At 42.9% G+C, this 26749-nt stretch overlaps 1 protein-coding gene across 1 annotated transcript in view; it reads left to right on the top strand.

Moving 5' to 3' along the window:
• The window catches only part of LOC126161883 (zwei Ig domain protein zig-8-like), an 811818-nt gene that overhangs the window by 767540 nt on the left and 17529 nt on the right, over positions 1 to 26749 (top strand). The window contains exon 5 of the mRNA XM_049918024.1: positions 9278 to 9446. Within this exon, the coding sequence (XP_049773981.1) occupies positions 9278 to 9446 (169 nt within the window). The remainder of the gene's footprint in view (positions 1 to 9277; positions 9447 to 26749) is intronic.

Genomic DNA, 26749 nt, shown 5'->3' with positions numbered 1-26749 from the left:
AGTTCATCAAGAGTGGTGACTGGCGTATTGTAACGAGCCAGTAGCTCGGCCACCATTGACCAGACGTTTTCAGTTGGTGAGAGATCTGGAGAATGTGCTGGCCAGGACAGCAGTAGAACATCTGCTGTATCCAGAAGGGTCCGTACAGGACCTGAAACATGCGGTCGTGCATTATCCTGCTGAAATATAAGGTTTCCCAGGGATCGAATGAAGGGTGGTGCCATGGCTCGTAACACACCTGAAATGAAACGTCCACTGTTCAAAATGCCGTCAATGCGAACAAAATGTGACCGCGACGTGTAACCAATGGCACTCCATACCATCAGACCGGGTGATACGCCAGTATGGCGATAACGAATACACGCTTCCAATATGCGTTCACTGCGATGTCGCCAAACACGGATGCGACCATCATGATACTGTAAACAGAATCTGGATTCATCCGAAAAAAATGACGTTTTGCCATTCTTACACCGAGGTTCGTCGTTGAGTATACCATCGTAGGCGCTCCTGTCTGTGATGCAACGTCAAGGGTAACCGCAGCCATGGTCTCCTAGCTGACAGTCCATGCTGCTGCAAACATCGTCGAACTGTTCGTGCAGATGGTTGTTGCCTTGCAAATGTCCCCATCTGTGGACTAAGGGATCGATACGTGGCTGCACGATCTGTTACAGCCATGCGGATAAGATGCGTGTTATCTCGACTGCTAGTGATACGAGGCCGTTGGGACCCAGCACGGCGTTCCGTATTACCCTCTTGAACTCACCGATACCATGATCTTCTAACACTCATTGGATCTCTACCAACGCGAGGAGCAATGTCGCGATACGATAAACCGCAGTCGCGATAGGTTACAATCCGACCTTTATCAAAGTCGGAAACGTGATAGTACGCATTTCTCCTCCTTACAGGTGGCATCACAACAACGTCTCACCATGAAACGCCAGTCAACTGCTGTTTGTGTATGAGAAATCGCTTGGAAACTTTCCTCATGTCAGCATGTTGTAGGTGTCGTCACCGGCGCCAACCTTGTGGGTATGCTCTGAAAGGCTAATAATTAGCATATCGCAGCATCGTCTTCCTGTCGGTTAAATTTCGCGTCTATAGCACGTCATCTTCGTGGTGTAGCAATTTTAATGGCCAGTAGTGTACATTGGGTCAATTTGGTATTACGGGGCATATATATTCTAAAAACAGTGCCACAATAACACTTTTAGTAAACAGTAAGATTTCATATAATTTCAGAAATTCTCATAATAATCAGTGAAATTTATGAATACACTGGGTATGCAATGATGACCAAATTCAAAAGGCATGTATGTTCGGTATCCTGTTGACGGAAGTCATTTATGTTCATATCGTGGGGACACTGTCACGGTTTCCTGATAATGCCGTTGTAATCAGGGGTGACTTCAACTTGCCAGTGTAGATTGGGAGCGTTATACTATCAGAATAGGCGTCAGAGATAGGGACTCATGTGATTCAGTTCTGGATGTCTTGTCCGAAAATTACTTTGAGCAGATAGAGAATCAACTCGTGTGTGTAACGTCATAGACCTCCTGGCAACAAACAGACCTGAACTTATCGAATCATTTAACGTAGAGGAGGGCATCAGCGGTCTTAATGCTGTGACAGCATCGGTCTTACAAAGTATGTTGAGTAAGGTCGGAGTACTTATTTAATTAGAAATAATGACAGGGTACAAATTTAGGAGTATCTGATCAGCATCAAATATTCGGTAATGAGCACAAAGATGTGGAGAAAAAATGGAAAGACATCATGCAGAATGCCCTATACATGTATGTTCCGAGTAAGATCTTAAGGGATGGGAAAGACTTACTATGGCTTAATAGTCATGTTAGGAAACAGTTACGTAAACAAAGAGAACTTCTTCTCCGATTCAAGAGAAGTAAAAACCTAGCTGACAAACAAAAGCTGAGTGAAGCGGAAATGAGCGAAACAAGAGCAATGAAAAAAGCGTTCGATGACTTTGAAAGTACAACTTTGTCAACTGATCTGAGGAAAAACACTAAGTGGTATGTAAAAACAGTACATGGGTAAAAGAGACCTATTCATTCACCCAGTGACCATACTGATACCGAAACGGAAGATAACAGAGAGAAGGCAGAAATACTGAATTTGGTCTTCGGAAATTGTTTCACAGCAGAAGATCGTAACAGGGAAGTTCCTGTCAGTCATTGTAGTAACTTCAAACTGACAGTTATTGAGATAACAGAGCACGGAAAAGAAACACAACTACAATCGCTTTGAAGTGGAAAGGAGTCAGGACCAGATAAGACACCTAAAAGATTCTACGAAGATTATGCGAAAGAACTTGCTCCTCCTCTAGCAGTAATTTATCACTAATCGCTTGAGCAACGAAGGGTACATAGCGGCTGGAAAAAAGCGCAAGTCATTCCATTTTTAAGAGGGGCCGTAGGACAGATGCACCCTATTATAGACCTATATCGTTGATGTAAATCTGTTGTACAATTATGGAACATGCTTTTATGCATGCTTTTATGTTCAAGAATTATGACGTTTTTGGAGAATGAAAATCTCCTGTCTAAAAATCAACACGGGTTCCACAAAAAGAGATCCTATGAAACTCAGCTCCTCTATTCCTCCACGAGCTCCACAGCGCCGTAGACAACGGCGCTCAGGTTGACGCCGTGTTCTTCAATTTCAGGAAGGCATTTGCACCGACCCGCACTGCCGTTTAGTAACAAAATACGATTTTATTGAGTATCGGAGCAGATCTACGACTGGATTCAAGACTTCCCTGAAGATAGAACTCAACCCGTCGCTCTTAACGGAGCAAAATCTAAAGTTGTAAAGGTAATTTCCGGAGTACCCCAAGGAAGTGTGATAGGACCGTTACTGTTTACAATATATGTAAATGATGTAATAGAAAGCATCGAATGCTTTTTAAGGCTGTTCGCAGATGGCACGGTTGTCTATAACAAAGTAGCAACACCAGGTGATAGCAACGATTTTCAGAATGGCCTCCAGATTATTGATGAATGGTGCAGGCTCTGGCAGTTGACACTGACGGCAAATAAATATAACATTGTGCGCATACATAGGGAAAGACGTCCACTGCTGTACAGCTACACTATTGATAACAGACCGCCAGGAACAGTATCTACAGTAAAATATGTAGTGGTAACTAACCAGAGCGACATAAGTAAAATGATCACATCAAACAATTAGTGGGAAAAGCAGATACTAGTCTCAGATTCGTAGGAACAAAGGAAATGTAACACATCCACGACGGAAGTGGCTTATAAGGCGTTTGTTCGACCTATTCTTGAGTATTGGAAAATTTGGATATTTGTGTTAACATCTGTGAGACCAAACTGTTGAGGCCATCGGTCCCTAAGCTTACACACTAATTAATGTAACTTAAACTAACTTATGCCAAGGACAACACACACACACACACACACACATGCCCGTGGGAGGACTCGAACCTCCGGCGGGGGCAGCCGCGCGAACCGTGCCAAAGCGCCCTAGACCGCAAGGCTACTCCGCGCGGCTCTTGAGTTTTGTTCATCTATTTGGGATTCTTACCAGGTAGGACTCACAGAGGAAACAGAGGAGCTCCAACGAAAAACGGCGCGTTTTGTCATTGGTTCGTAACGGAGACGCTCGACAAACTCTATTGGCAGACTTTACAAGAGAGGCCATGCGACGTACATCGTGGAGAGATTTGCTATGAAATTTCGAGTGAGCACTTTCAGGGAAGAGACGGGCAACATATTACTTCCGTACGCATATGTTTCACGTAATGACCACGAGAAGAAAATTCGAGAAGTTAGAGCCAATACAGAGGCTTACCGACAATTATTCTTCCTGTGTGCTACTCGCGAGTGGAAAAGGGTTGGAGGGCTTCGTAAATGGTATGAAAGTACTTTCCACCACACACTATCAAGTGGCTTGCGGAGTATGATATAGATGTAGATGTAGATGAAGATGGGACGTCGATCAGTCAGCCCATCTCTCACATTGGTCAACACTGTATTCAATTCGCCCACCTCGTTTGTAGCATTGTTCCTTTTTTCGATGCCTCTGTCGCAGTCCTGTGCTACCCATCTGATATAACTGAGATGCGGATTGCGATTTGATTCAGAAGTAACGTACAGAATGTCTTTAATATAGCTATTTCATTATAACATCCACCTCTGAGTCGACCATTGCGTTTGGCAGTAAACACTCTACGTCTCAAAAGTGAAGAGGGAATGTTTCCTTGATTTTTCAAGACTTGCGCGGTACTGTAGGAAACAAATTGTTGGGATGTGGACGTGAATACCTACCTCAAGCATAGTTTCAGTGTGTAATGTAAATTTAATAACGTGTATGCTCGCCGAATAAATAATGCAGTTTCAACTGGGAAATTGATAAAATGATTGCCATTAACGGGCAAAGCTTCAGAGCGATTTTGTGCCACTTAAAAAAGTTTGTTTCCACATGGGATCCAGGTTACGGATGTTACTTGTCAGAGGAAGGTAATTCTGGCTTAAATATGATCGTTGTGTAGACGACAGCGATTTGGTTGGTGACTACTTGACTTTAATTTCTTTCATGTGGAACTCGTTAACACAAACAGATTTGTACGTAGGCCTACTTAGATTGTTGCGTGTAGAACCCATCTTCGGCCTGAGAAGATCGTCTGAACGTCGTGGTACCACTGAAGAAGAGGCACGGGCGCATCGTTCCGATCCATCATGACTGCTTAAAGCTTCCCTAAGCATGAAGTTCCATCGCAGCTACTTGCAAGATATGCACATGCCGCTCTGCGGCGTCCCAGATGTAATGAATAGGACTGGAATCACATGATGTCGAGAGCCACAAACGTACCCCAACTTCCCGAAACGAACCTGACACATTAGTAGAGCCGAGTACTGGTGCATTTCTTTTCGAAAGCGTACGGCGCACTAAGCGAACAAACTGAAGTACGTGATCGAGCCGTAAGTCTCTGCATCACCCATAGTAAGAACCCTTTGTGCTCTGTCATCAGTTCCTGACAACCTGTTTCAGATATTCGGGCGTCAAGTAGGGGTGTGTGCAGTGAGGAGAGGTACACGCGATGGTCGATAGCTCCTGTAGCGAGGAGGCGCTTCACACGAGAGCTGACCTAGCCTGGTGTTGTTGTCGAGCACTGAGTATCTGTGTGATTTTCTGCACAGTTATCCATCTATCCGTTGTTTCACTCTGTGGTAGTGTACCGTGAGCACTGTCATCGGACTGCGTAGTTATGATACTCCTTCGACACAGTGGCTTATGAGAAGCGCACGCTGAAAATGGAGTACCCACCCATATACGTCGAGAACCCACGATCTGACTCTGCTGAAACGTCCTAAGTTAGATCGTCTTCCCCATCCTGGTATCGACCCCAATGCCAACGACCAGTACAAGATATCAAGACATTCCAGTCATCTAACATTACAAACTATTCTAGTCAGACCAGTGGCATCTAGAGGGAAGAACGTGATCTGTCACTCTACCATCCGCCCCAGTTCAATGCCACAGTCAAGGTAATGATCCACGGAAGGAATGCAGAAAGGAGGGCAACAACCAGCATCCACTGGCGAGAACAGTAGCTGCAGTTTATACGAGAGCATCAAGACAATAGTTTCTACAGTTTTGTTTATTTATTTATTAGTAAGGCTCACATTCAGTTTAAAATTACAGGTATATAATTTAAGTAATACTTTATATAAGAGGAACATGAAAATACAAAACTAAAAAGAAAACTAACAAAATGTCAGTATCTAGGTTCCTAATCCATATAAGAGCCGTATCAACAGTTCTCATGAGGTCGCTCCAACTCCCCTGGTAGGAACGCAAGGGGCATTCATCTCTAATGTGCTTGACTGTCTGGTTCGGAGCCCCACAGCCACAAAGCTGAGACTCTGTAACCCGCTATTTGTAAAGAGAGTCTGCGCATCGTACATGCCCAGTGTGAGCTCTGTTCAATTTGACCCACCTGTTTCCTGTCGAGTTCTGTGCCAGCAGTATCACAGTTATATTTTCGGAACCACTCATGCTCTTCTCGATTTTCAGTAAGTTGACATCTCTGACCCCACAGGTCTCTCACCCCAGTATTACTGGCGTCTAGCTGTTCTGCTTACCGTGGGTTCTTTGAACGGAGTCTATTTCGTCGTAAACTTGGTATGTCTTTATGTATTGATAAATCCAGGTTCTCCTGTAGCTTACCGTGTTTCCTAAACAAGGCCTCGCTTCTGCGTATTTCGGGTGGATAGATATTTCTCAGCACAGGGAGAGACTAAATCGGTTTTTGTCGGATACCCCGGTTGTTAACCGCATACTGTCGTTCAACTGGACGTCGATCAAATCGATGTGGCAGCTGTTTAGCCACACCTGGGCACAACACGCGCCTTCTGAGACGACCAGCTGAATGGATGGTATGCGCAAGGTATCTACTGAAGCTCCCCATGTCATTCCACACAATTTTTGAATATTATTGTTACGAGTATTTACCTCGGCAGCAGTGTTTTCAAGATGTTTTCTTTATGATCTCGCTCTTTCGTATAGAAAACATCTAGTAAATACTGCTGCCAACATAAAAACTCGTAACAATATTATTCAAAAATTGTGTGGAATGAAATGAGAAACTTCAGTAGAAACCTTTCCTACACCACCATTGCGCCTGGTCTCCTCAGCAGCTGAGTATAGTGCCCCATTGTGGGGCACAGTCGAATTATTACACTATTCAACAAATTTAAACATTTTTACTGCCTCTGGTTTTTAACCTGGTGGATATAACTATTTTTTGGGAGCTGAATCCCATAGTATAATCAGTTTTTCTCTATCATGTCACATTTCATAGCTATACATTAGACTCGAAAACAGTGCTGGCGAACATTGAACGATTAAAACAAACAGGAAATACGTATTTGGAACTAAAGAATCTCTGATTAGGATTGAATGGAGAAGGAAATCGTCAGTGCCTTTTTCGAAGGAACCATCCCAGCATATTGCTTAAGCTACATACGTTCCGCCAACAGAAAGCCTGAATTTGTTCACGAAAGGTTTCCAGCTTTAATCTTCCCTGGTACCCTATAAATGCGACAACGATTTTCTTCCTTTGTTTGCTGTTTCGTCACTCTCTTTGTCAACATACCATCATCGAAGAGTTTCAGTTAATGTGATAATGGCTTTCCTTGGTACGGGTGTATTTGATAAGAGAATTCACTTTCTGCACACAATCTTCTTACAGCAGTCCAACAGATCATTTATAATGGAAATGTAGCAATTATCTCTTCTGTCACTCAAAAGACCCTTACAATTGTTCTGAAAGAAGACCGGCAATTAATTCGATATTTGCGAGTTTAGTATTAAAGGTTAGAATTTTAATATTTTTCTTGTTTGCGGACCATCAAATACAGTTTACTTCAGTTTAGCTTCACTCAATTTGGGAAAGTATTCTTTCAAGTGAATGATGGCCAGACAGTAACAAAAATTTCAAAAACTCAAAAACTTTACGTGGCAGAACATTTTGAAAGGTAGAATCAGATTCTTCACACCAATGTACATAAAAATTTACATATCACATGCCAGGTGCAAAATGATTGGTGTAATTATTGAAGAGATTAGCACTCTTTTTAAGAGGGAAACGATTTTTCATAAACATTGATGCCGGAAATATAAAGAAACATTGAGTCTAAAGCTTCATTTCATGCTATATAACAATCAGATAAAGCAGCTGTTTACAGTTTTACTGTACGACAGTTAGACATACGTTCTCTCAAGATGTAATTTTCATAGGGGGCGAGCTGAGCTATGCTGTTATCCAGGTGACCAGCATAGAGTTCCCAGCCTGCCGATAGTGAAGTACGTATCTACACTCCATTTGACAGATTATTCAGAACGCTATGGATGCCAAATATCAAATATTTTTGTTTTTAGTTTTATTTTAAATATCTGGTTAGACGATATTGTCTGTGGTCCATAGCGAGTCTAGTAATGGAGAAATGCTCTGTGACCACCAGTCTAATTCGCCTTTGCACAGTTCACAAATATAATGTTTTAATTTTATGTAGTTGAACTATTTCGACTATCACTGCAGCTTTTTGTACCCGTTATGAAATGTCAGCTATTGTGCAATTTATCTGCTCATACGGAAGGTAGTGCCTACAAAAAACTGGCCATGTGCGAGTAGGACTCGCCCACTAAGGGATCCGTACAAACTAAATTGTTTATTTAGACAGTTTATCTATTCCTGGAATTGAGAAAATTGCCGATATTTGACTGTTGTCGACATTGGTACTGACAAGTTATCGTTCCCAACGATTCCATGACTTTCGAGAATGTTTAAATTTCAAGTTTGTAGTCGGATAAAACACGAGAAGAGGTTTATCTTTTCGTGTGATATAATCACAAATCAACTATTTCGAGCCGGCCTCTGTGGTCGACAGGTTCTAGGCGCTTCAGTCTGAAACGGCGGGACCGTTACGATCACAGGTTCGAATCCTGCCTCGGGCTTGGTTGTGTGTTAGGTTAGTTAGGTTTAAGTAGTTCTAAGTTCTAGGGGACTGATGTCCTCAGATGTTAAGTCCCATAGTGCTCTGAGCCACCACAACCAACAATTTCGAAATTTTCCCTTACATGTTCTGTGAAACCTTACTTCCTGCCAGATTTCATGATTATATGTGAAAGAGGTGTACCCTATAGGTTTTGATGACTGAGTTTTAGAGTTTCAAAATAGGTAACATAAATGGCTGCATTTTTTGATTGCATTGACTCGGAAGCTTAAAATTTTCACACCACCAAGCGACCATAAGCATTTGTATATGACATCAACTTGTACTTCTTACGTCTACTCTTCCCTGAGAAAAAGGGCTCTTAACAGTCGGACATTGAGACAGACAGACAGATGGACAAAACAGAGATACTGTAAGAGTTCTAGAATGAAATTTTCACTCTCCAGCGGAGTGTGCGCTGATATGAAACTTCCTGGCAGATTAAAACTGTGTGCCGGACCGAGACTCGAACTCACGACCTTTGCCTTTCGCGGGCAAGTGCTCTACCAACTGAACTACCCACGCACCACTCACGCCCCGTCCTCACAGCTTTACTTCTGCCAGTTTCATGTAAGAGTTCTGTTTTCACACTCTAAGGCACGGAAAACTGATTACGTTTCTGTTTCCGCTGTTAATGGGCTTCGACTCTCTGCAGGACGGTATGAGCCTAGTAACAAAGGCGCCACCGTTAGATATTCGAGCTTTGATTCAGAAGGCGGTGTTCTGTGCAGGTGATCAGCTTCGATTCTCCTCGGGGCGGGGTGAGCCTGGTGACGGAGAAGGGCGCCGCCACCACCAGCCGGCTGCTGATCCAGAAGGCGGTGCCCACAGATACCGGCCTCTACACGTGCACACCCTCCAACGTCGCGCCTGACAGCGCTCGCGTGCACGTGCTCAGTGGTGAGTACTCCTCACGTAAGCTAAGCAACCTACTAAAAGAGGTCAGCTCTGTTCAGTAACCTACTGGGCACAGCCCCAAATTATGTGTTCCAGGCAAATCGGATCCTTGTAATATCCTTTCGCACACGATTTTCTTAGAAGTAAATCAATGTTCAGGAAGTGTTTCAGTGGTGACAAGTTATAATGACATTTGTTTCTTCTGCTTCACCCGGCCTAATTCATGACATTTAGTTCGTGGGTGAGCGGTAGGATGTCAGTGTCTAACGAGCGCAATATTTCAGCAAGCGACCACGTTGCTATCATCAGGTAGACGGCTCGACTGACTGCTTAGGATCTGGTTTGGCGCTTTTATCTCTAAATGGACCTGCAGCTCTGTTCGAGGTGGTCCACGACGACGGATGAGCGCGCATCCAGCACCTCCTCTTTGTCTCCCCCTCCCCCCCCCACCTCCTGCCGTCTTCCGCCCAGAAGTCACTCTGCCCCATGTTCGCGCCACGCCCAGGGACGTATGCTTGCGGTGTCTCTTCTTAATCTACATGTGGGTTCAAAAGCCATACTGAAGATGTTGCCACTACACGAGAGATAAGCGGTTTTGGGAAAAAAGCCATGTATATTGCTATTAAGATTTTTATTTATTTTTTATAGCATTTCATCCACAGTCATCAGCAGATATCAGAAAGTTAAGACCTTGCAAAACAATGTTCACTGTTGGCACTAAAGCCTATGCCTAATCGAGGCGTCCGTAAATTCTTCCAGAAACTTCCTATATAAAATTATAAAGAATGTCGCAACCAGTCGCGGAAACATAATTTATTTATCTTGTTGCAAATCGATTTCGACTGATATCAGTCATCATCGGTGCTAAAACAAATACATGAGACAGGGCATAAAAAACAACTGCTTTAACAAATGGATAAAGACAATAAAACATAGTTACATCAATTACAATACATACAGATGTCTGGAATTAAAATTCAGAGTCATAACATACGATTTTTCCAACCGATACATGCCATAAGAAAAAGTACTCTCCTTGGCAGACTTCTATCGTGAAGTGACACATCATAGGTCAACACTACAAGTTAGTATATAGAACGGCAGATGGCCATTGATACCACTATTCGATTTCGCAGTTATGACAAATAAGTGTCATCTCCTAAAATTGTGTGAATGGAATCATAGTTTTAGCGAGTTTATCTCTTCTTACAACTTTGACGATCGTAGTTTTGACGTATATATTTAATTTTTTATGATCAACTGACATACAATGTTCAGACATTTTCACTTGTTGTAATTATTTAAATTGGTATTATCAATTACTATCACTGTCTAATTTATTGCAATGTGATATATCCCTTATTGCTTGTATTTTACATTACTTTTGTGTTTACATAGAGGGAGCTTATTGCAACGTGGCGGCACCTCATGTTTTCTTGTTGTAGTTTTGACCTATGATGTGTCACTTCATGTCAGGTATCTGCCAAGGACAGTACTTCTACTTATGGGATGAACCGGTTAGAAAAATGGTATCTTATAACTCTGAATTTTAATTTCAGGCATCTGTTTATGTTGTAATTGAGTAACTATGTTTTATTGTCATTTTTTCGTTTGTTAAAGCAGTTGTTGTTAATCCCCTGTCTCTTGTATTTGTTTTAGCACCGATGATGACTGATCAGTCGAAACCGATTTGCAACAAGCTAAATAAATTATGTTTCCGCGACTGGTTGCTACATTCTTTATAATTTTATATTCCACGGCCGCAGCACAGAATGGGAACCTTATGGAGCCCAGCATTCAAAAATTCCTATATGCAGTGTGATTCAATGGCCCCTACCAATATCGTTTTATGCGACTCCTCATGACAGAATAATGTTGGCAAGTTCGCTCCAGAGATAGGAAGAAAATTGTGAGAATGCCGCAGAATAATTGGTAAAGTATTTCAGATATCTTGGGAAGCAACTAGGTCATTAGAGGCGGAGCACAAGTTCGAGTTGGGAAAGGATGCGGATGGAAACTAGCCATCCTGGCATTTGCCTTAGGTGATTTAGGAAAATCACCGAAAACCTAAATCTGGATAGCTGGATGGGATTTGAACCGTCGACCTCCCGAATGCAAGTCCACTGTGCTAACTACTGCCCTCTTTTGCTCAGTGATGACATCTTAGTCCTATTGTATTAACTTTGTTTATGAAACTACTTTAGCACGTTAACGTAGCGAGTCACTTATTAATTTTTTCCGGAAGGTGTATCTTCAACATCTCCCATTTTCTATCTCCTGTTAATTTCGTTGTTTCGCATGATGAGGCATACTACAAAAGGCAACGTTTTTAAGCATTATTTTATTCAAAATAGTCTCATTGCTATTTATACATTTTTCCCGCTACGCCGGCAGCCTATGGATGCCACGCCAAAAAATTAGTTCTTCTCTTGAAACGAACCAGTCAGCGAGCCATTTCTGTACATTTTCATACGAATTGAAGCGCTTTCAGCGAGAGTATGTCCCAGTGATGCAAATACATAATAATCGGACGGAGCAAATTCCGGAGAAATAACTGCATGCCCTAGTATTTCCCATCTGAACGCCTCGATCGTTTTCCTGACCCATTTTGCTGTGTGTGATGGGGCTTTATCATGGAGCAATATGACTTTGTATTGCATTTTTCCACATTCCGGTCGTTTTTCACGTGATTATCAATTTAAATCGATCATTTGCTGTTGGTAGCGAACAGTGTTAAAGGTTTCACGAGGTTTTAGCAGCTCATGATAGAGGACAGCCTTCTGATCTCACCAAACACAGAGCATTGTCTTATTTCCAAAGGGATTTGGGCTTGTACTGGATGTCGATGGTTTTCCCGGATTCACCCATGATTTACGACTCTTAGGATCTTCAAAATAAATCCATGTTTTCATCTTTCACTATTCAATGGAGAAATGACTTCATTTTGTATCTAGCGTTCAAAATTTCACAACTGGTCTTTCTATTTGCTTTCTGTCTTTCATTTAGTTCACGCGGAACCCATTTTCCAACTATCTGCGCCTTTCCCATCGCTTTCAATCGATCACATTCCTCGAATTCGTGTTGAGTTTGAGTATCATTTTCATCCAATAAGGCCTGAAATTAGTTGTCTTCGAATTTCTTCGGTGGTTTTCCTCGCTCATCGTTTCTCACGTCAAAATCACCACTTTTGAATTTTTTTTGAACCATTCGAAACACTGTATTTTCCCAAGAGCATGTTCTCCGAAAGCTTCGACAACCATTCATTGCGATTCTGGAGCAGTTTTCTTCAAATTATAACAGAAAACCAATGCTGTCAGCAAATTGCAGTTGAGACAGATAGCGATGTATGGAACTTGGATCACTGTGTGTCGATATTCGTCGTCAGCCGGTATAGGAAGCAGATGGCGCTGCAGACGTGATCTCATTGGCCCTACTGACGGCTAGCACCATCTACAGGGAAATTACGGTTTCATACGTCTACACCTGGTAAACACTATAAACGAAATAAATTTACAGAGGTTCTAAAACCTGTGTGGCTAGACCGCTAATTACACAAAGAAACACAGGAGACACCTGTAAAAGTATTGCAGAAGTAAGGTATATCTTGTTCCAAAAATACGTTGTAGCTCAGTGCCATTCCTCACTTTACTTTTATACAGTATGATTCCGTTGGCTAACCTTCTCTCAAACCTCTGAGGAGGAACTTACGAGGGCTGTTCGGAAAGTAAAATCCGATCAGTCGCAAAATAGTAATGACAGTGAAAATTAAAAAAAAAAAGTTTATTTGCAATCGTTAGCTACGTTTCCAGATAACTTTCTACACAGTCGCTCTCCGAATTCTATGCTTGTAATGGTATTGTATCAACTATCCAATACTCTCATCATAGAAGGCAGAGGTCTGTGCTTTTCGCCAATTCCCTACGCTGGTCTACGGTCGTTGTCTGTGCCAAAATGTTGTCTAACAGCCAGCGGTGAATGTGAGCAGAGGTGAAACGTAGGGGCAGCCAGTTACAGGATGATCAAAAACTTCCCATCGAAAACGCTGTGGGAACATCTTTATTGTCCCTGCAGAGTGCAGCCTAAAATCGTCTAGAAAAAGGAAACGCATGACAGTCAAGTTATGCAGGCTGCATGGCATCACGTTAAATCTCTCACCAGGCTCTCATAGCGGGCGGGAGACGCTATTGTCTAGGCATCTTTACGTGCTCCCTGTGCGCTCAGAATTGAAAATAGCGACGTGATGCTATCAACGGGCATACTAGAGACCCTACCTAACACATTTGTGCAGGGCTTCATCGGATTTTCCCTGTGTTTTCCATTCCGCACCAGATTGAATCTCACTTTCCGAATAGCTCTCGCACATCGGTTACGTGCCTGTCGCCCAGTTGCATACCGTTTCTGGCACATATGTTATGAGGGTTGCATAAAACGGTCGGTAGGGGTAGCTGATAGCCCTGTATGCATTCCAAACTTTTCAGTATCCTTAGTTAGGTAGGTTAGTGTTTTTTAACGTCCCGTCGACAACGAGGTCATTAGAGACGGAGCACAAGCTCGGGTTAGGAAAGGATGGGGAAGGAAATCGGCCGTACCCTTTCAGAGGAACCATCCCGCATTTGCCTGAAACAATTTAGGGAAATCACGTTTTCAGTATCCTGTCACATACCTACCCATCGCAAATTTCTTGACACACACTATCATCACAGTTTTATCATCATTAATCTTCTTTTGTTAACCTTTCTTCTGGGGAAAACAACCTGTTTGAAGACCTTCTGTATCCTACTAAACACCAACATTTTACAGGTGTAGAAATATGTAATTACCAAAAAAAATTATGATGTTTGCTTTACCGTTTTTATACATTTTATGCCCATCGTCGGTCAATCTCAGATGAAGCAGAGCTTTAAATGCAATATGCGAAAGCTTTGCGTTGTCCATTTATCCACAATGTCTAGCTTTCATTCACTAAGGTATTAAGACGACTGATGATCGGTAATAGTTTGAAAACCATGAAGGGTTTGTGTCAGTAAAATGAACTTCATACGAAAACCTTCTGTATTGCTTATAATATTCCTAATGAGGTGAATTTGAAACATTGGCACAAAACAATAGCACGCTTCTGGTGCTAGAAGTACCTTCTTCTTCCATATACACCAGCAATTCCTTGATTCTCAAACATGACAGACGCCCGATGCGGATAAAAAACTTAACAGGTAATCTGTAAGAGCCGCAGCTCTTGTTATCTTACGGTATCAATCTACTACCTTCCAGGCACCACAAAGAAAAAGAATCGATCACATAATGTGAGAATCAAGCCTGCAGCTAGTATGGCTGCAGACGTTATTGCGTTGTGTCTCATGACAACATCATAGCACTACTTTGTCCTAAGATGGGAAACTCGGTGTATGAGAGGCGTAGCACACAGTCGGATATGGCGGTAAACACGCCACCGGGAGGCAGGTTATCGAGTAAGTTAGCAAGTGATGGGATCGGCCAACTCTATTCAAGTGGGTCAGTAAGTCAATAAAGCCTGCCGTTTAGGGATACGGCCGGTCCCAATAGCCCGTGAAGGACGATAGGGGACGGCTGGAGTGTAGGCCGCTATAGAGAGGCGGAGAGGGGTGTGGGTGGCGCGGTTGGGGGAGGGGGAGGAGGAGTAGGTGAGTCCCAACTTGGGGTCGTTCTCAGCTGATAGCTTACGATAAGCGGCCGCTCAGAAAGCTCTTCTCGTTCGGGACCCTGAGAAAGGGCCGCTGGGCATACTTCTTTTCACCTACAAAACTTATTACACACTGAATTCCTTTCCCAGACAGAGAAATCCTTGCTTAGGCCCAGAACCAAACAACGACGAAGCTCTCGGTTATGATATTCCTGTCACTGCCCGAGGGAAACAGACACGGGGCGAACATTAATCGTAATACATCCCTCTGTTCCCACCTGAAAGTTACATGAGCACGAATAATCTTCAGATGTCCCTGTTTTCAATAATTTTATCTTTGTTTAACCCACTAGCAGAGTAATGTTGCTTCAGAGGTAATGGCTATAGAATGGAGAGACATTTCCATCCGTGAGCAACAGCTTACACAATCAAGCAAGTGCCCTTAATAAATATTACAGCCTCGGTGGAACGTATCGCCTTCGTTCCACGTAAATACACAACAGGCCATTAATATTGCTACACCACGAAGATGACATGCTACAGACGCGAAATTTAACCGACAGGAAGACGATGCTGTGATATGCAAATGATTAGCTTTTCAGAGCATTCACACAAGGTTGGCGCCGGTGGCGACACGTACAACGAGCTAACATGAGGAAAGCTTCCAACCGATTTCTCATACACAAACATCAGATGACCGACGTTTCCAGGTGAAAAGTCGTTGTGATGCCTCGTGTAAGGAGGAGAAATGCGTACCGTCACGTTTCCGACTTTGATAAAGGTCAGATTGTAGCCTATCGCGATTGCGGTTTATTGTATCGAGACATTGCTGCTCGGGTTAGTCGAGATCCAATGACTGTAAGCAGAATATGGAATCGGTGGGTTTAGGGGGGTAATACGGAACGCCGTGCTCGATCCCAACGGCCTCGTATCACTAACAGTCGAGATGACAGTCATCTTATCCGCATGGCTGTAACGGATCGTGCAGCCACGTCTCGATCCCTGAGTAAACAGATGGGGACGTTTGCAAGACAACAACCATGAGCACGAACAGTTCGACTATGTTTGCAGCAGCATGGACTATCAGCTCGGAGACCATGGCTGCGGTTACCCTTGACGCTGCATCACAGACAGGAGTGCCTGCGATGGTGTACTCAACGACGAAACTGGCTGCACGAATGGCAAAACGTCATATTTTCGGATGAATCCAGGTTCTGTTTACAGCATCATGATGGTCGCATCCGTGTTTGGCGACATCGCGGTGGACGCACATTGGAAGCGTGTATTCGTCATCGCCATACTGGCGTATCACCCGGCGTGATGGTATGGGGTGCCATTGGTTACACGTCTCGGTCACCTCTTGTTCGCATTGACGGCACTTTGAACAGTGGACGTTACATTTCAGATTTGTTACGACCCGTGGCTCTACATTCAATCCCTGCGAAACCCTACATTTCAGCAGGATAATGCACGACCGCATGTTGCAGGTCCTGTACGGGCCTTTCCGAATACAGAAAATGTTAGACTGCTACCCTTGCCAGCACATTCTCCAGATTTCTTACCAGTTGAAAACGTCTAGTCAATGGTGGCCGAGCAACTGGCTTGTCACAATACGCCAGTTACTACTCCTGGTCAACCGTGGTGTCGTGTTGAAGCTGCATGGGCAGCTGTACCTGTACACGCCATCCAAGCTCTGTTTGACTCAATGCCCAGGCGTATCAAGGCCGTTATTACGGCCAAAGGTTCTGGGTACTGATTTCTCAGGATCTATGCACCCAAATTGCGTGAAAATGTAATCACGTCAGTTCTAGTATAATATAATTTTCCAAAGAATACCCGTTTATCATCTGCATTTCTTCTTGGTGTAGCAATTTTAATGGTCAGTAGTAGTAAACGCGTCCCCTATTGTACGACTACATTTACATACATACTCCGCGACCCACCGTACGGTATGTGGCGGAAAATACTACAGAGTATCTTCCCTGTACCACCTGCAAATGGAGCGAGAAATAAATGACTCTATATTCCACCTTACGAGCCCTAATTTTTCTTGCCTTCGTGGTCCTTACGCTAACTGTAGAATTGCGTCGGTAGAATCGTTCTGCAGTCAGATTAAAGTGCAAGTTCTCTAAATGTTCTCTAAAGTGTTCCTCGAAAAGAACGTCGTCCTTCCTCTAGGGTTTTCGATTTGAGTTCAAGAAGCATTGCTCTAGTACTCGCGTGTTGATCGAACCTGCTGGTAACAAATCTAGCAGCCCACCTTCCTCTTGCTTTTATGTCTTCCATTAATCAAGTTTCGTGGGGGTCCCAAACACTCGAGCAGTACTCTTGAATGGTCGCTCTAGTGATTCCTTAAAGTATCTAACACTCATGTATACAACAGCTTCAAACCAGTGAGTATTTCACAAATGAGTAATGTGTTAGATATTTGACTTTAAGTAAAACCTATATGGCTATAGATGCAAAATCCTGTTGATGGTTAACTTTCTCATTATTCGGTAACAGACTAATGAAAAAGTCAAAACTGAAACTGGTAAACCGAAGAAGTGATAAGCCATTTGTTTGTTGTTATTGGATTCTTGGCTTAAATCTAATGTCATAACCTAAATGTCGACAGCTTTGTCCGCCTGAATCATGTCAACTGATGTGATGAAGAAAAAGGTGCCTATAGAAATTTGATAGCAGCGTGTAGAAACAACGGCCCACGGTGCCACTGCCGTATCAGCCAGCATGTAACTTCCTATGGTCCTATGGTGACATTTTTGTTGCTCGTGGAATCCCAGCTCAGATCCAGTTTTTACTAAGCTAAAACGAGTATGCCGCATACCACACTGCAGCGATTGTAACCTGACTGTATTGGGTTTTGGTTTTCATGCGACACGGAGAGTCTTTCATGACCTCATCTGCACTGGACATAACGGGCCCCTCGTTATGTTGAGTCTTGGCGACTGACGGGAAGGATGTCAGAGAACAACACAAATACTACAGAAGAGAGACGTGGTCAAAGATTACAGGTGATCGGAGGAGATGATCCTATGTCAGAGAAAGAAGTTAACCATCCACATCTTCTGTCGAAGATAAAACTAATCTATAGAATCTGTGGAGCAATCGTCGCTATATCACTACGTTTCATGGTTTCTTCTTTGCTGTTAATGTAATCCCTACAATTATGTGGTCAGCTGCTCTTTGGAATCGGTGCAGCAGTTTTGTATTTGATAGGTGATGATCTGTGTTATTTATCTTTGACACAGGGTTATCTTTTCCAATCATTTGTAAATTCCACAGTATTTACTTCACTCTCCAACGCTCGGTCCGCCAATCTGCAAGACACAATGTAAAATATCCGGCACAGCTCACGATGAAGTTTTAGGAACGGAAAAGTTTCAGTGACCATACAATTCGGAACATCCACCGGCGGCGGAAGGCAGTGCTTGCGTAGGACGCAAAACACCATGTGGTTAATGAACTTGGCTTATGAATTCATGTTGAGCCGTAATGCTGAATAAAGCAAATGTTAACAAATATAATCACGACTGTATTTCAGGTACATTTATTACGTCGCAACTTGTTTAGTTCTAAAAGAATGTTATTGTGTAACATCGAAAAATCACCAACAATCTTCGTAACAAATTTTCTTAAAACGGGAAAAATGCACTGTTGTCATGACTCAAAGACGTGTGAAACGCGCTAGTCAATGTCATATGTTCGTATTGAACGAAACGGGTTGCGGCGTTACATACGTGTCTGAAAAACAGGTTTAGTGGTGTTTACTACTATTCACATCATTTCTCGGGACAACACAGAGAGCTGACTTGTCCTATGTGCAGCAGGAAACAAAATGACTGATTTCAGGGTATGTGCGTAATGAAAACCCACGACACTGTAGGCGTACCGAGCTTTCAGACGGGCGCGCCCGCCGCGGCGGTCAACACACAGTAATTGATCCCGCGGGACGGTCCCAGACGGCGTTACCTCCTGCTGTCTCCTCCCCTCCCGTTTTTAATCTGGGACGCGAGCGCACGCCATTCTGCGTCGCGGCCCCACACGGACGGCGCGGACGGCTCGCTTGCTGAATCAACACGCGGGGGGCGGCGCTACGTGCGTGGCCTCTGCGATATCCGCCTTCTTACCCACCTCCCCGCCGCCTCCCCCAACGGCGCTGCCTTCCCGACTCGTCGCGGAAGTTTGCTTAGGATTAAGAATTTCGCCAGCGACATTATTATTGCAGGCGGTCGGAGGTATTGCGGATCTCTGCAGGACCGCTGCAGGTAGCTGGATCTCCGACCGTTGTCCCTCTGCGGCAGCGAGCAGCGCGGTAGAGTAGAACTGGCGCAGTGGTTGCCACGGAATGCCACGGCCTTGTGATGGTATACAATGTGCTAGACAGCATAGGGCCTGCTATCTAGACATCATTTGCAGACATCGAATACAATAAACGCAACACAGAGGATGTCGGCAATTCTTGCAATATTCCTGCAATTGGACGGCAATAGTTCAGTCGCCTTAGAGAATTTGCCACTGAATACAGCTCCGTCTAGTCAGCACCTACGTTTCCAGTAATTAAACAACCTTACTAAAATAATCAAGGTTCGCACCATACAGAATTTATTGTTTTACAGGACTCTCATTTTTCACATGTAACGGAGGGTGTTTAAGAATGAGTATATCTCTTCACTTAAAACTTCCGGGCTGATAGGCCGTGGTCGAAGTATAAAACACTCTCCTGACGTTTCGTCTCCAACTGCGGGAGACATCCTCGGAGGTAAAGCGCTTTACCTCCGAGGATGTCTCCCGCAGTTGGAGACGAAACGTCAGGAGAGTGTTTTATACTTCGACCACGGCCTATCAGCCCGGAAGTTTTAAGTGAAGACAATACCGGCCGTGAAAGCTTACATTGTATGATCAATGAGTATATCTGTTTGTAGGCTGTGTAGCATTTATTACCTTCAGCTTGCGATTATAAATAATACATCAAATTAAAGAGGAGCTCGGACTGTCTGTCTTACAAGTGTTTAATGTGAGCATCGATTTGACAGGCAAGTTCTGTCCAAACTTGATCTATGAACTTAGTCATTGTTGCATAACTGCTTCAGTCCTGTTTGATAAGTTAGATAGATTAGCTTGTAGCAGGCGCATATACACGTGGCACTTTATGAGCCCCTCAAGGTAAAATTCGCATGACATCAAACCAGGAACCGTGGAGGCTATGGGATACAATCTCTGTCATGCTACCCATTGCAGCCAATCCGCGGCCGGGTACAATGGCGTTTGACCAGCCGCATACTCAGTTCTTGCAGTTTGTTCGCGCACCATCTTGCTGTCACATAAAGTTACGTGGTTCCGCTGCTTTCAGTCGGAGAAACAGCCATAGTTTATCGCATCAAGATAAGAAACGCTAGGTGCAATTGTTCCACCGAAAAAGAATGGTCCATACACTTTGCAGTAGGATATGGCACGAACACAGTTCAATTTAGTGGAGTCCCGTTGCAGTTGTGCGATCTCGTGGAGAGTTGCTGAACCCCAGATGAACACATTATGTCTGTCCACATTTATACTTACGTCAAATGTCCATACATCACTAAAGACGATACGATGCAGAAAATCTTCATCTTCCTGAGGCAGCATTCTTTTTGCAAAGTTGGCATGTAAAGCGTGTGATACTTGTTTCCAGAGCACAAAATAACAGTACCCTTCACACTTCCTTTTTTTAGCGCGATATAATAGAATAACGGCACAGCACACTGATATTATCACAGATATTCAGTCTACTATAATCGATTATTAGCTAGTAAATTTTATTTGAATAAAATATAACAAAATGAAAATCTAAAATTGATAGTATATTGAATTTATAGATTGGAGGCACCTGCGATTAGCCTGTCAATTATAAGACTCTCTCATTCACGCAATAATTGAAAGCACAAATTCGTAAAAAAAATGAATGTTTATCTATGATTGACTCAATGTAAAACAAAGTTCACTCCTAGACACGCTTGTGAAATTATATCTCAACTGTACTTAAACTTCATATTCAAATATCGCAATTCCATAAAAGATTAACCATCACAAGGATACTATCAGTTGCTTTTCAGGAGTAATTTAAGCAAGATACAATTTTGCAGCATCTAAACAAACTTACTTTGGAGGAAAACAGAGAAAGCAGATCTTTCAAACAGCAGTTTTAGTTTGTCTCTTCTGCAACCTGATGGCTACAGTAGAATCAATATAATCTCTTACTTGAGACAGCATGATTGACAACTCAAAACAGTTTCTTGAAGAATGCACTTTCTCGCCAACATTGTGTTGTTGCACTATGGCACCGTTGAGAGAGCGTAGGCTCGCTCCACTGACAGCGCCCGAAGGCGGCAGCACCTAAGGCAGCCTCGGACACGACACAGGCAAACAAGTTGCACCCTGTAACATATGGAAAACCAAATAAATTTATAATCAAGCGTTGGGTGTCTTGTAAAGCCGTGAGGCTTTTACGCAGCACTAATTTAAGATAGAAGACACTTATTAACGGATCTGAGGAATCGGTTATTTCGGTAAATACCACACACCTCCTATTGTAGCTCACATAGAAAAGTTTCAGACAAGGAGTTGATACATAACTCTATCTTTCCTCTTTAGATAACCACATTGAAAACTGACAGCATATTAGTATTTAACTACACAACACAAGTTATTGAAGCACTGGGTGAGTAAGAGACTTAACTAACCAAACTAACATGGAATACCAGTAATGTTCAGCAGGAAGGTTTGAAATTTACAGTGTTTATAATGACACCTCCCAGATTGAATGTAATTTGAGATCACTAGCAGAAGTACTACACCTGCTCTTTGTTTTCCACTGGATTAATTTTAAAACATTTTTAATGGTATGTGCCTGTTGCATCCAGAGAAACTCATTATAAAGCCAGAAACCTTAACACGGGCCACATGAACATTCAAAACCAACTGATTTAAATATGAATTGCGGTATAGAAGAGACATAACTCGGGTGCGGCTGAACCAGAAAGTGATGTAATCCGGTCACAACGGGGAACGGCTTCCAACAGAAAAATAGCAGCCAGCCACTAGTTATTTCGGAGTACAGAATTTAAAACGGCTCCCCAGCTAGAAAGGACGCCGTCAGTAACTGTAGCACGAGGATTGGACATACTGTGTGATGCCACAGGACAGGATGCAGCCACGGGCATTCCTAAACCGCCCACGGACAGCAACGGCCTCCACTGCGGATGCTGCTAACCTCGGATCCGCTACGCCAGCGTAGCCGTGCCGCCTCGAGCCAATCAGCTACTCCGCTCTTTGCGTCGCGCCAAACCTACCACGTGGCCCTGCACTGCTGCAGGGCTGACTGCTCTCTGCGACCGCCGTGGCCCTCCCACCCTCACTACGGGAGGGTACGGCCCTCTCCCGGACGAGCTCGTAACTCCCTCCAACCTCGCTGCAAACCGACCTGTCAGCCCCTCTCAGCCCGCTCCTTTTAAGCTTCACGTGACCAATCACGCCACGGCAAAGCAATGTAGGCGAAGAGTCTACACACGGCTGGTAGATACTGGACTGTAAGACTCAGATCACAATGTAGTAATCATGAAGAGTAGGCCAAAGTTTAAGAGACTATTCAGGAAATATCTGCGCACGAAGAAGTGGGGACGGAAGTATTAAGCAATGAAGATATTCCCGAGTTCTCTCAGCAACATGTCATTTTAGCTGATCTTTCATCTGATATATTATTTGTTGTTTTAAGTTCAATACAATAAATGCTACGAAGCCTTAAAAAAGTTATATTCATTTTGAAAGACCCTAAATACCAACGGAATTGTATACCTTGACAGGACGTAACTGGAACTCTCTTCCTTTGGAATATTTTATATCATTCTCAGGCGAGCATATTTTCAGTACAGAAAAAAGTCTGTTCTACAGACGAAGAGATTCCGAAATCAGATACTGGGTTTTAAGGCGTGCCCAGGAACAGGTACAGACTCGGATCACAATGTAGTAGTCGTGAAGAGTAGGCTGAAGCTTAAGAGACAGTTCAGGAAGTATCTATGCGGGAAGAAGTGGGAACGGAAGTAGTAAGTAATGAAGATATGCCCTAGTTCTCTAAGCCTGTAGATACTGCGATAAGGAATAGCTCAGTCGCAGTTCAGTTGAAGAGGAATGAACACGTCTAGAAAGGCTAATAATAGAAGATCGGTGAAAAAAGGAAGTACAGATATGTACAGGAAAATTCAGGAATACAGAAAAACAAGTCGCTTAGAAATAAAATAAATAATAAGTCCAGGCAAGCTAAGGTGCCACGGCTACATGGAAAACGTGAATAAATATAAAAAGAAATGATTACCGGTGAAACTGACCTAGCGTGTCAGTGTACAGAAAAGGTAAAACAACCTATAGTGAAATTAAATTCAAGGTTAGTAATATTAAGAATGTAATGGGAATTACGCTGTTAAATGCAAAGAATAGAATGGATGGGTCGCAAGAGTACACTGAAGACCTGTATGAGAGGAAAGACTTTTCTGATGTGATAGAAGAAAAAACAGTAGTCGATATAGAAGAGATGGACGATCCAATACTAGAATATAAGTTTGAAAGAGCTTTGGCAGACTTAAGATCAAATAAGTCAAAGGGATAGACAAAATTCCATCAGAATTTCTAAAATCATTGGCGGAAGCGGCAACAAAACGACTATCCACGTTGGTGTGTAGAATGCATGAGTCTGGCGATTAACCATCTGACTTTCGGAAAAATATCATCCACATAACCCCGAAGACCACACGAGATGACAAGTGCGAGAATTATTGCACAGTCAGCTTAACAGCTCTTGCATTCAAGTTGCCTGCGAGAATAATATACAGAACAACGGAAAACATAATTGAGAATATGTTAGATGACGATCAGTTTGGCTTTAGGAAAGGTAAAGGAATCAGAGAGGTAGTTCGGACGATGTGATTAGTAAGAAAAGCAACACTAAAGAAAAATCAAGGTACGTTCATAGGATTTGTCGAACGTGAAAAAGCGTTAGACAATGTAAAACGGTGCAGGATGTTCGAAATTCCGAGAAAATTTGGGGTAAGCTATAGGGAAAGACGGATAATATACAATAGATGCAAGAGCCAAGAAGGAATAGTAAGAGTGGAAGACAAAGGCCGAAGCCCTCGGATTAAAAAGTGTTTATAGCAGGGGTGTAGTCTTTCGGCCCTACTATTGAATCTGTACATCGAAGAAGCAATGATGGAAATAAAGGAAAGGTTGAAAAGTGGAATCGAAATTCAATGTGAAAGGGTTTCTGTGGTAAGATTAGATGATGACATTGCTATGCTGAGTGAAAGTCAAGAAGAATTACATGATCTGCTGAGTGGAATGAAATGTCTAATGGGTACAGGATATAGACTGAGAGTAAATCGAAAAAAGATTAAAGTAATGAGGAGGGGCAGAAATGACAACAGGGAAAAACTCGACATCAGTGGCACTGGTCACGAAGTAGGTGAAGTTACGGAATTCTGCTACCTAGGCAGCAAAATAACCAATGACGGACGGAGCAAGGGCGACATCAAAAGCAGACTAGCAATGGTGGAAAGGGCATTCCTGTCCAAGAGACGTCTATTAGTATCAAACGTAAGCCTTAATTTTAGGAAGACATGTACGTTTGGAGAACAACATTGTATGTAGCGAAACATGTTCTGTGGAAAACCGGAACACAAGAGAATCGAAGCATTTGAGATGTGGTGTTACAGACTAACTGTAAAAATTAGACGGACTGAGAAGGTAAGTAGTGGGGAGGTTCTGTGCAGAATCGTAGAGGAAAACACTCACAAGGAGAAGGGAAGGGAATGACGTCTTTGGTATTACAGGCGTTGTAGAGGCGAAAAGCTGTAGAGGAAGACGGAGATGGGAATACATCCAGCAAATAATTGAGGACGTAGGTTGGTAGCGCTACTCTGAGATGAAGTAGTTTGCACACGAGAGGTATTAGAGGAATTCGTGTCGGCCCACATTTAACCAGTCAGAAGACTGATGACAAAAAAAAGAAGAGGAAGCAGACGAAGAATGGTGCATGGAGGCTATTGGGTGTAGCTAAACTTATTAGAACTGGAGGTCGCTTTAAATGAAGTGAAGGTGCAGCATATCACCATCTTTTCTACTTGAGTATGTTCGAATCATCGGCATGAGTGACGGGATGGATTCAGGACAAAAGCAGGCACGGGACCTTCCAGAAAGGATGCACAATGAGAACATCGTAGGATTCTTCGACAGGCTTAGACAATTAGATCGACAGATCGTTACAGGATATGCATGCGTGATTAATGATCACACTACTACTTTTAATCCCACTCATGCATCTAGCCTTTACTATTTATTTATTATTTGCTGGCTACTAGTCTTTAATCAGAAATTTGCCAGTGGAAGAGAAGGAGTTGTCCAGGAGAAGTGATTTTAAATTAGATTCAAAATATGCTACGCTCTCTGTTAGACTTTTATGTTATGAAGTAAATATCCAACAATTTATGTTGCAACATACTGAACTCCTCTGAGCCACTTACAGCTTTAACGGTGGGTAATAAAGGTCATTTTTCCCTCTAGTGTTGTAGGTATAGTTATCACCGTTCAGAAATTGTGATGGATTACATATGCCGAATTTTACTAGTGAAAATACATACTGTGACGGCGCTGTTGAAATGCCTAGCTCCTTGAGGAGCTACGTACATGACATTCAAGGGGGAACACGTTATATTATCCTCGTTGCTCACTTTTGTGCAGTCAATACTTCCTTTCTAAGTGACGAGTTGCTCCAGAAAATTATTTCCGTAAGACGTTATTGAGTGTAAATATGCAAAATATGTCAGGAAGTTGATACGTTTGTTTCCAAGATTAGCAGTTATACGAAGATCAAAAGCAGCTGAACATAATTGGTTCAGAAACTCAGTAATATGCTTCTTCCGCTTCAAGGTTTTAGCAATATGTACACCCTGTTTACTGACGCCTACTCAAGTTGTTGGCATGACTTTAAACTCAGTTCGCTCTTCTCCTCCATGAGATCCACAGCGGAGTGGACAACGGTGCTCCGGCTGATGCCGTGTTCCTTGTTTTCAGTAATGCGTTTGACACCGTCCCGCATTGCCGTTTAATGAAAAAAAAAAATACGAGCTTACGGAGTATCGGAGCAGACTTGCGATTGGATTCAAGACTTTCTTGCAGATAGAAGTCAACGCGTCGCTGTTAACGGAACAAAATCCACAGATGTAAGGGTAATATTCGGAGTACCACAGGAAAGTGTGATAGGACCGTCGCTGTTTACAATACCTATAAATGACCTATTAGAAAGCGTCGGATGCTCTTTAAGGCAATTTGCAGATGATGCAGTTGTCTATACCAAAGTAGCAAAGCCAGAAGGCAGTAAGAATTTTCAGAACGACCTGCAGAGAAATGATAAATGGTGCAGGCTCTGGCAGCTGACCTTGAACGTAAATAAATGTAACATACTATGCATCCATAGGAAAGGAAATCCACTAGTGTACAGCTACACTACTGATGACAAACATCTGGAGACAGTGTCTGCCGTAAAACATGTAGGCTTAACTATCCAGAGCGACCTTAAGTGGAATGACCACAAAAAAACAAAAAACAGATAGTGGGAAAAGCAGGC

This window comes from Schistocerca cancellata, chromosome 1 (genome assembly GCF_023864275.1).
Source record: "Schistocerca cancellata isolate TAMUIC-IGC-003103 chromosome 1, iqSchCanc2.1, whole genome shotgun sequence".
Classification (NCBI taxonomy): Eukaryota; Metazoa; Arthropoda; class Insecta; order Orthoptera; family Acrididae; genus Schistocerca; species Schistocerca cancellata.
This window is presented reverse-complemented; position numbering and strand designations above follow the sequence as displayed.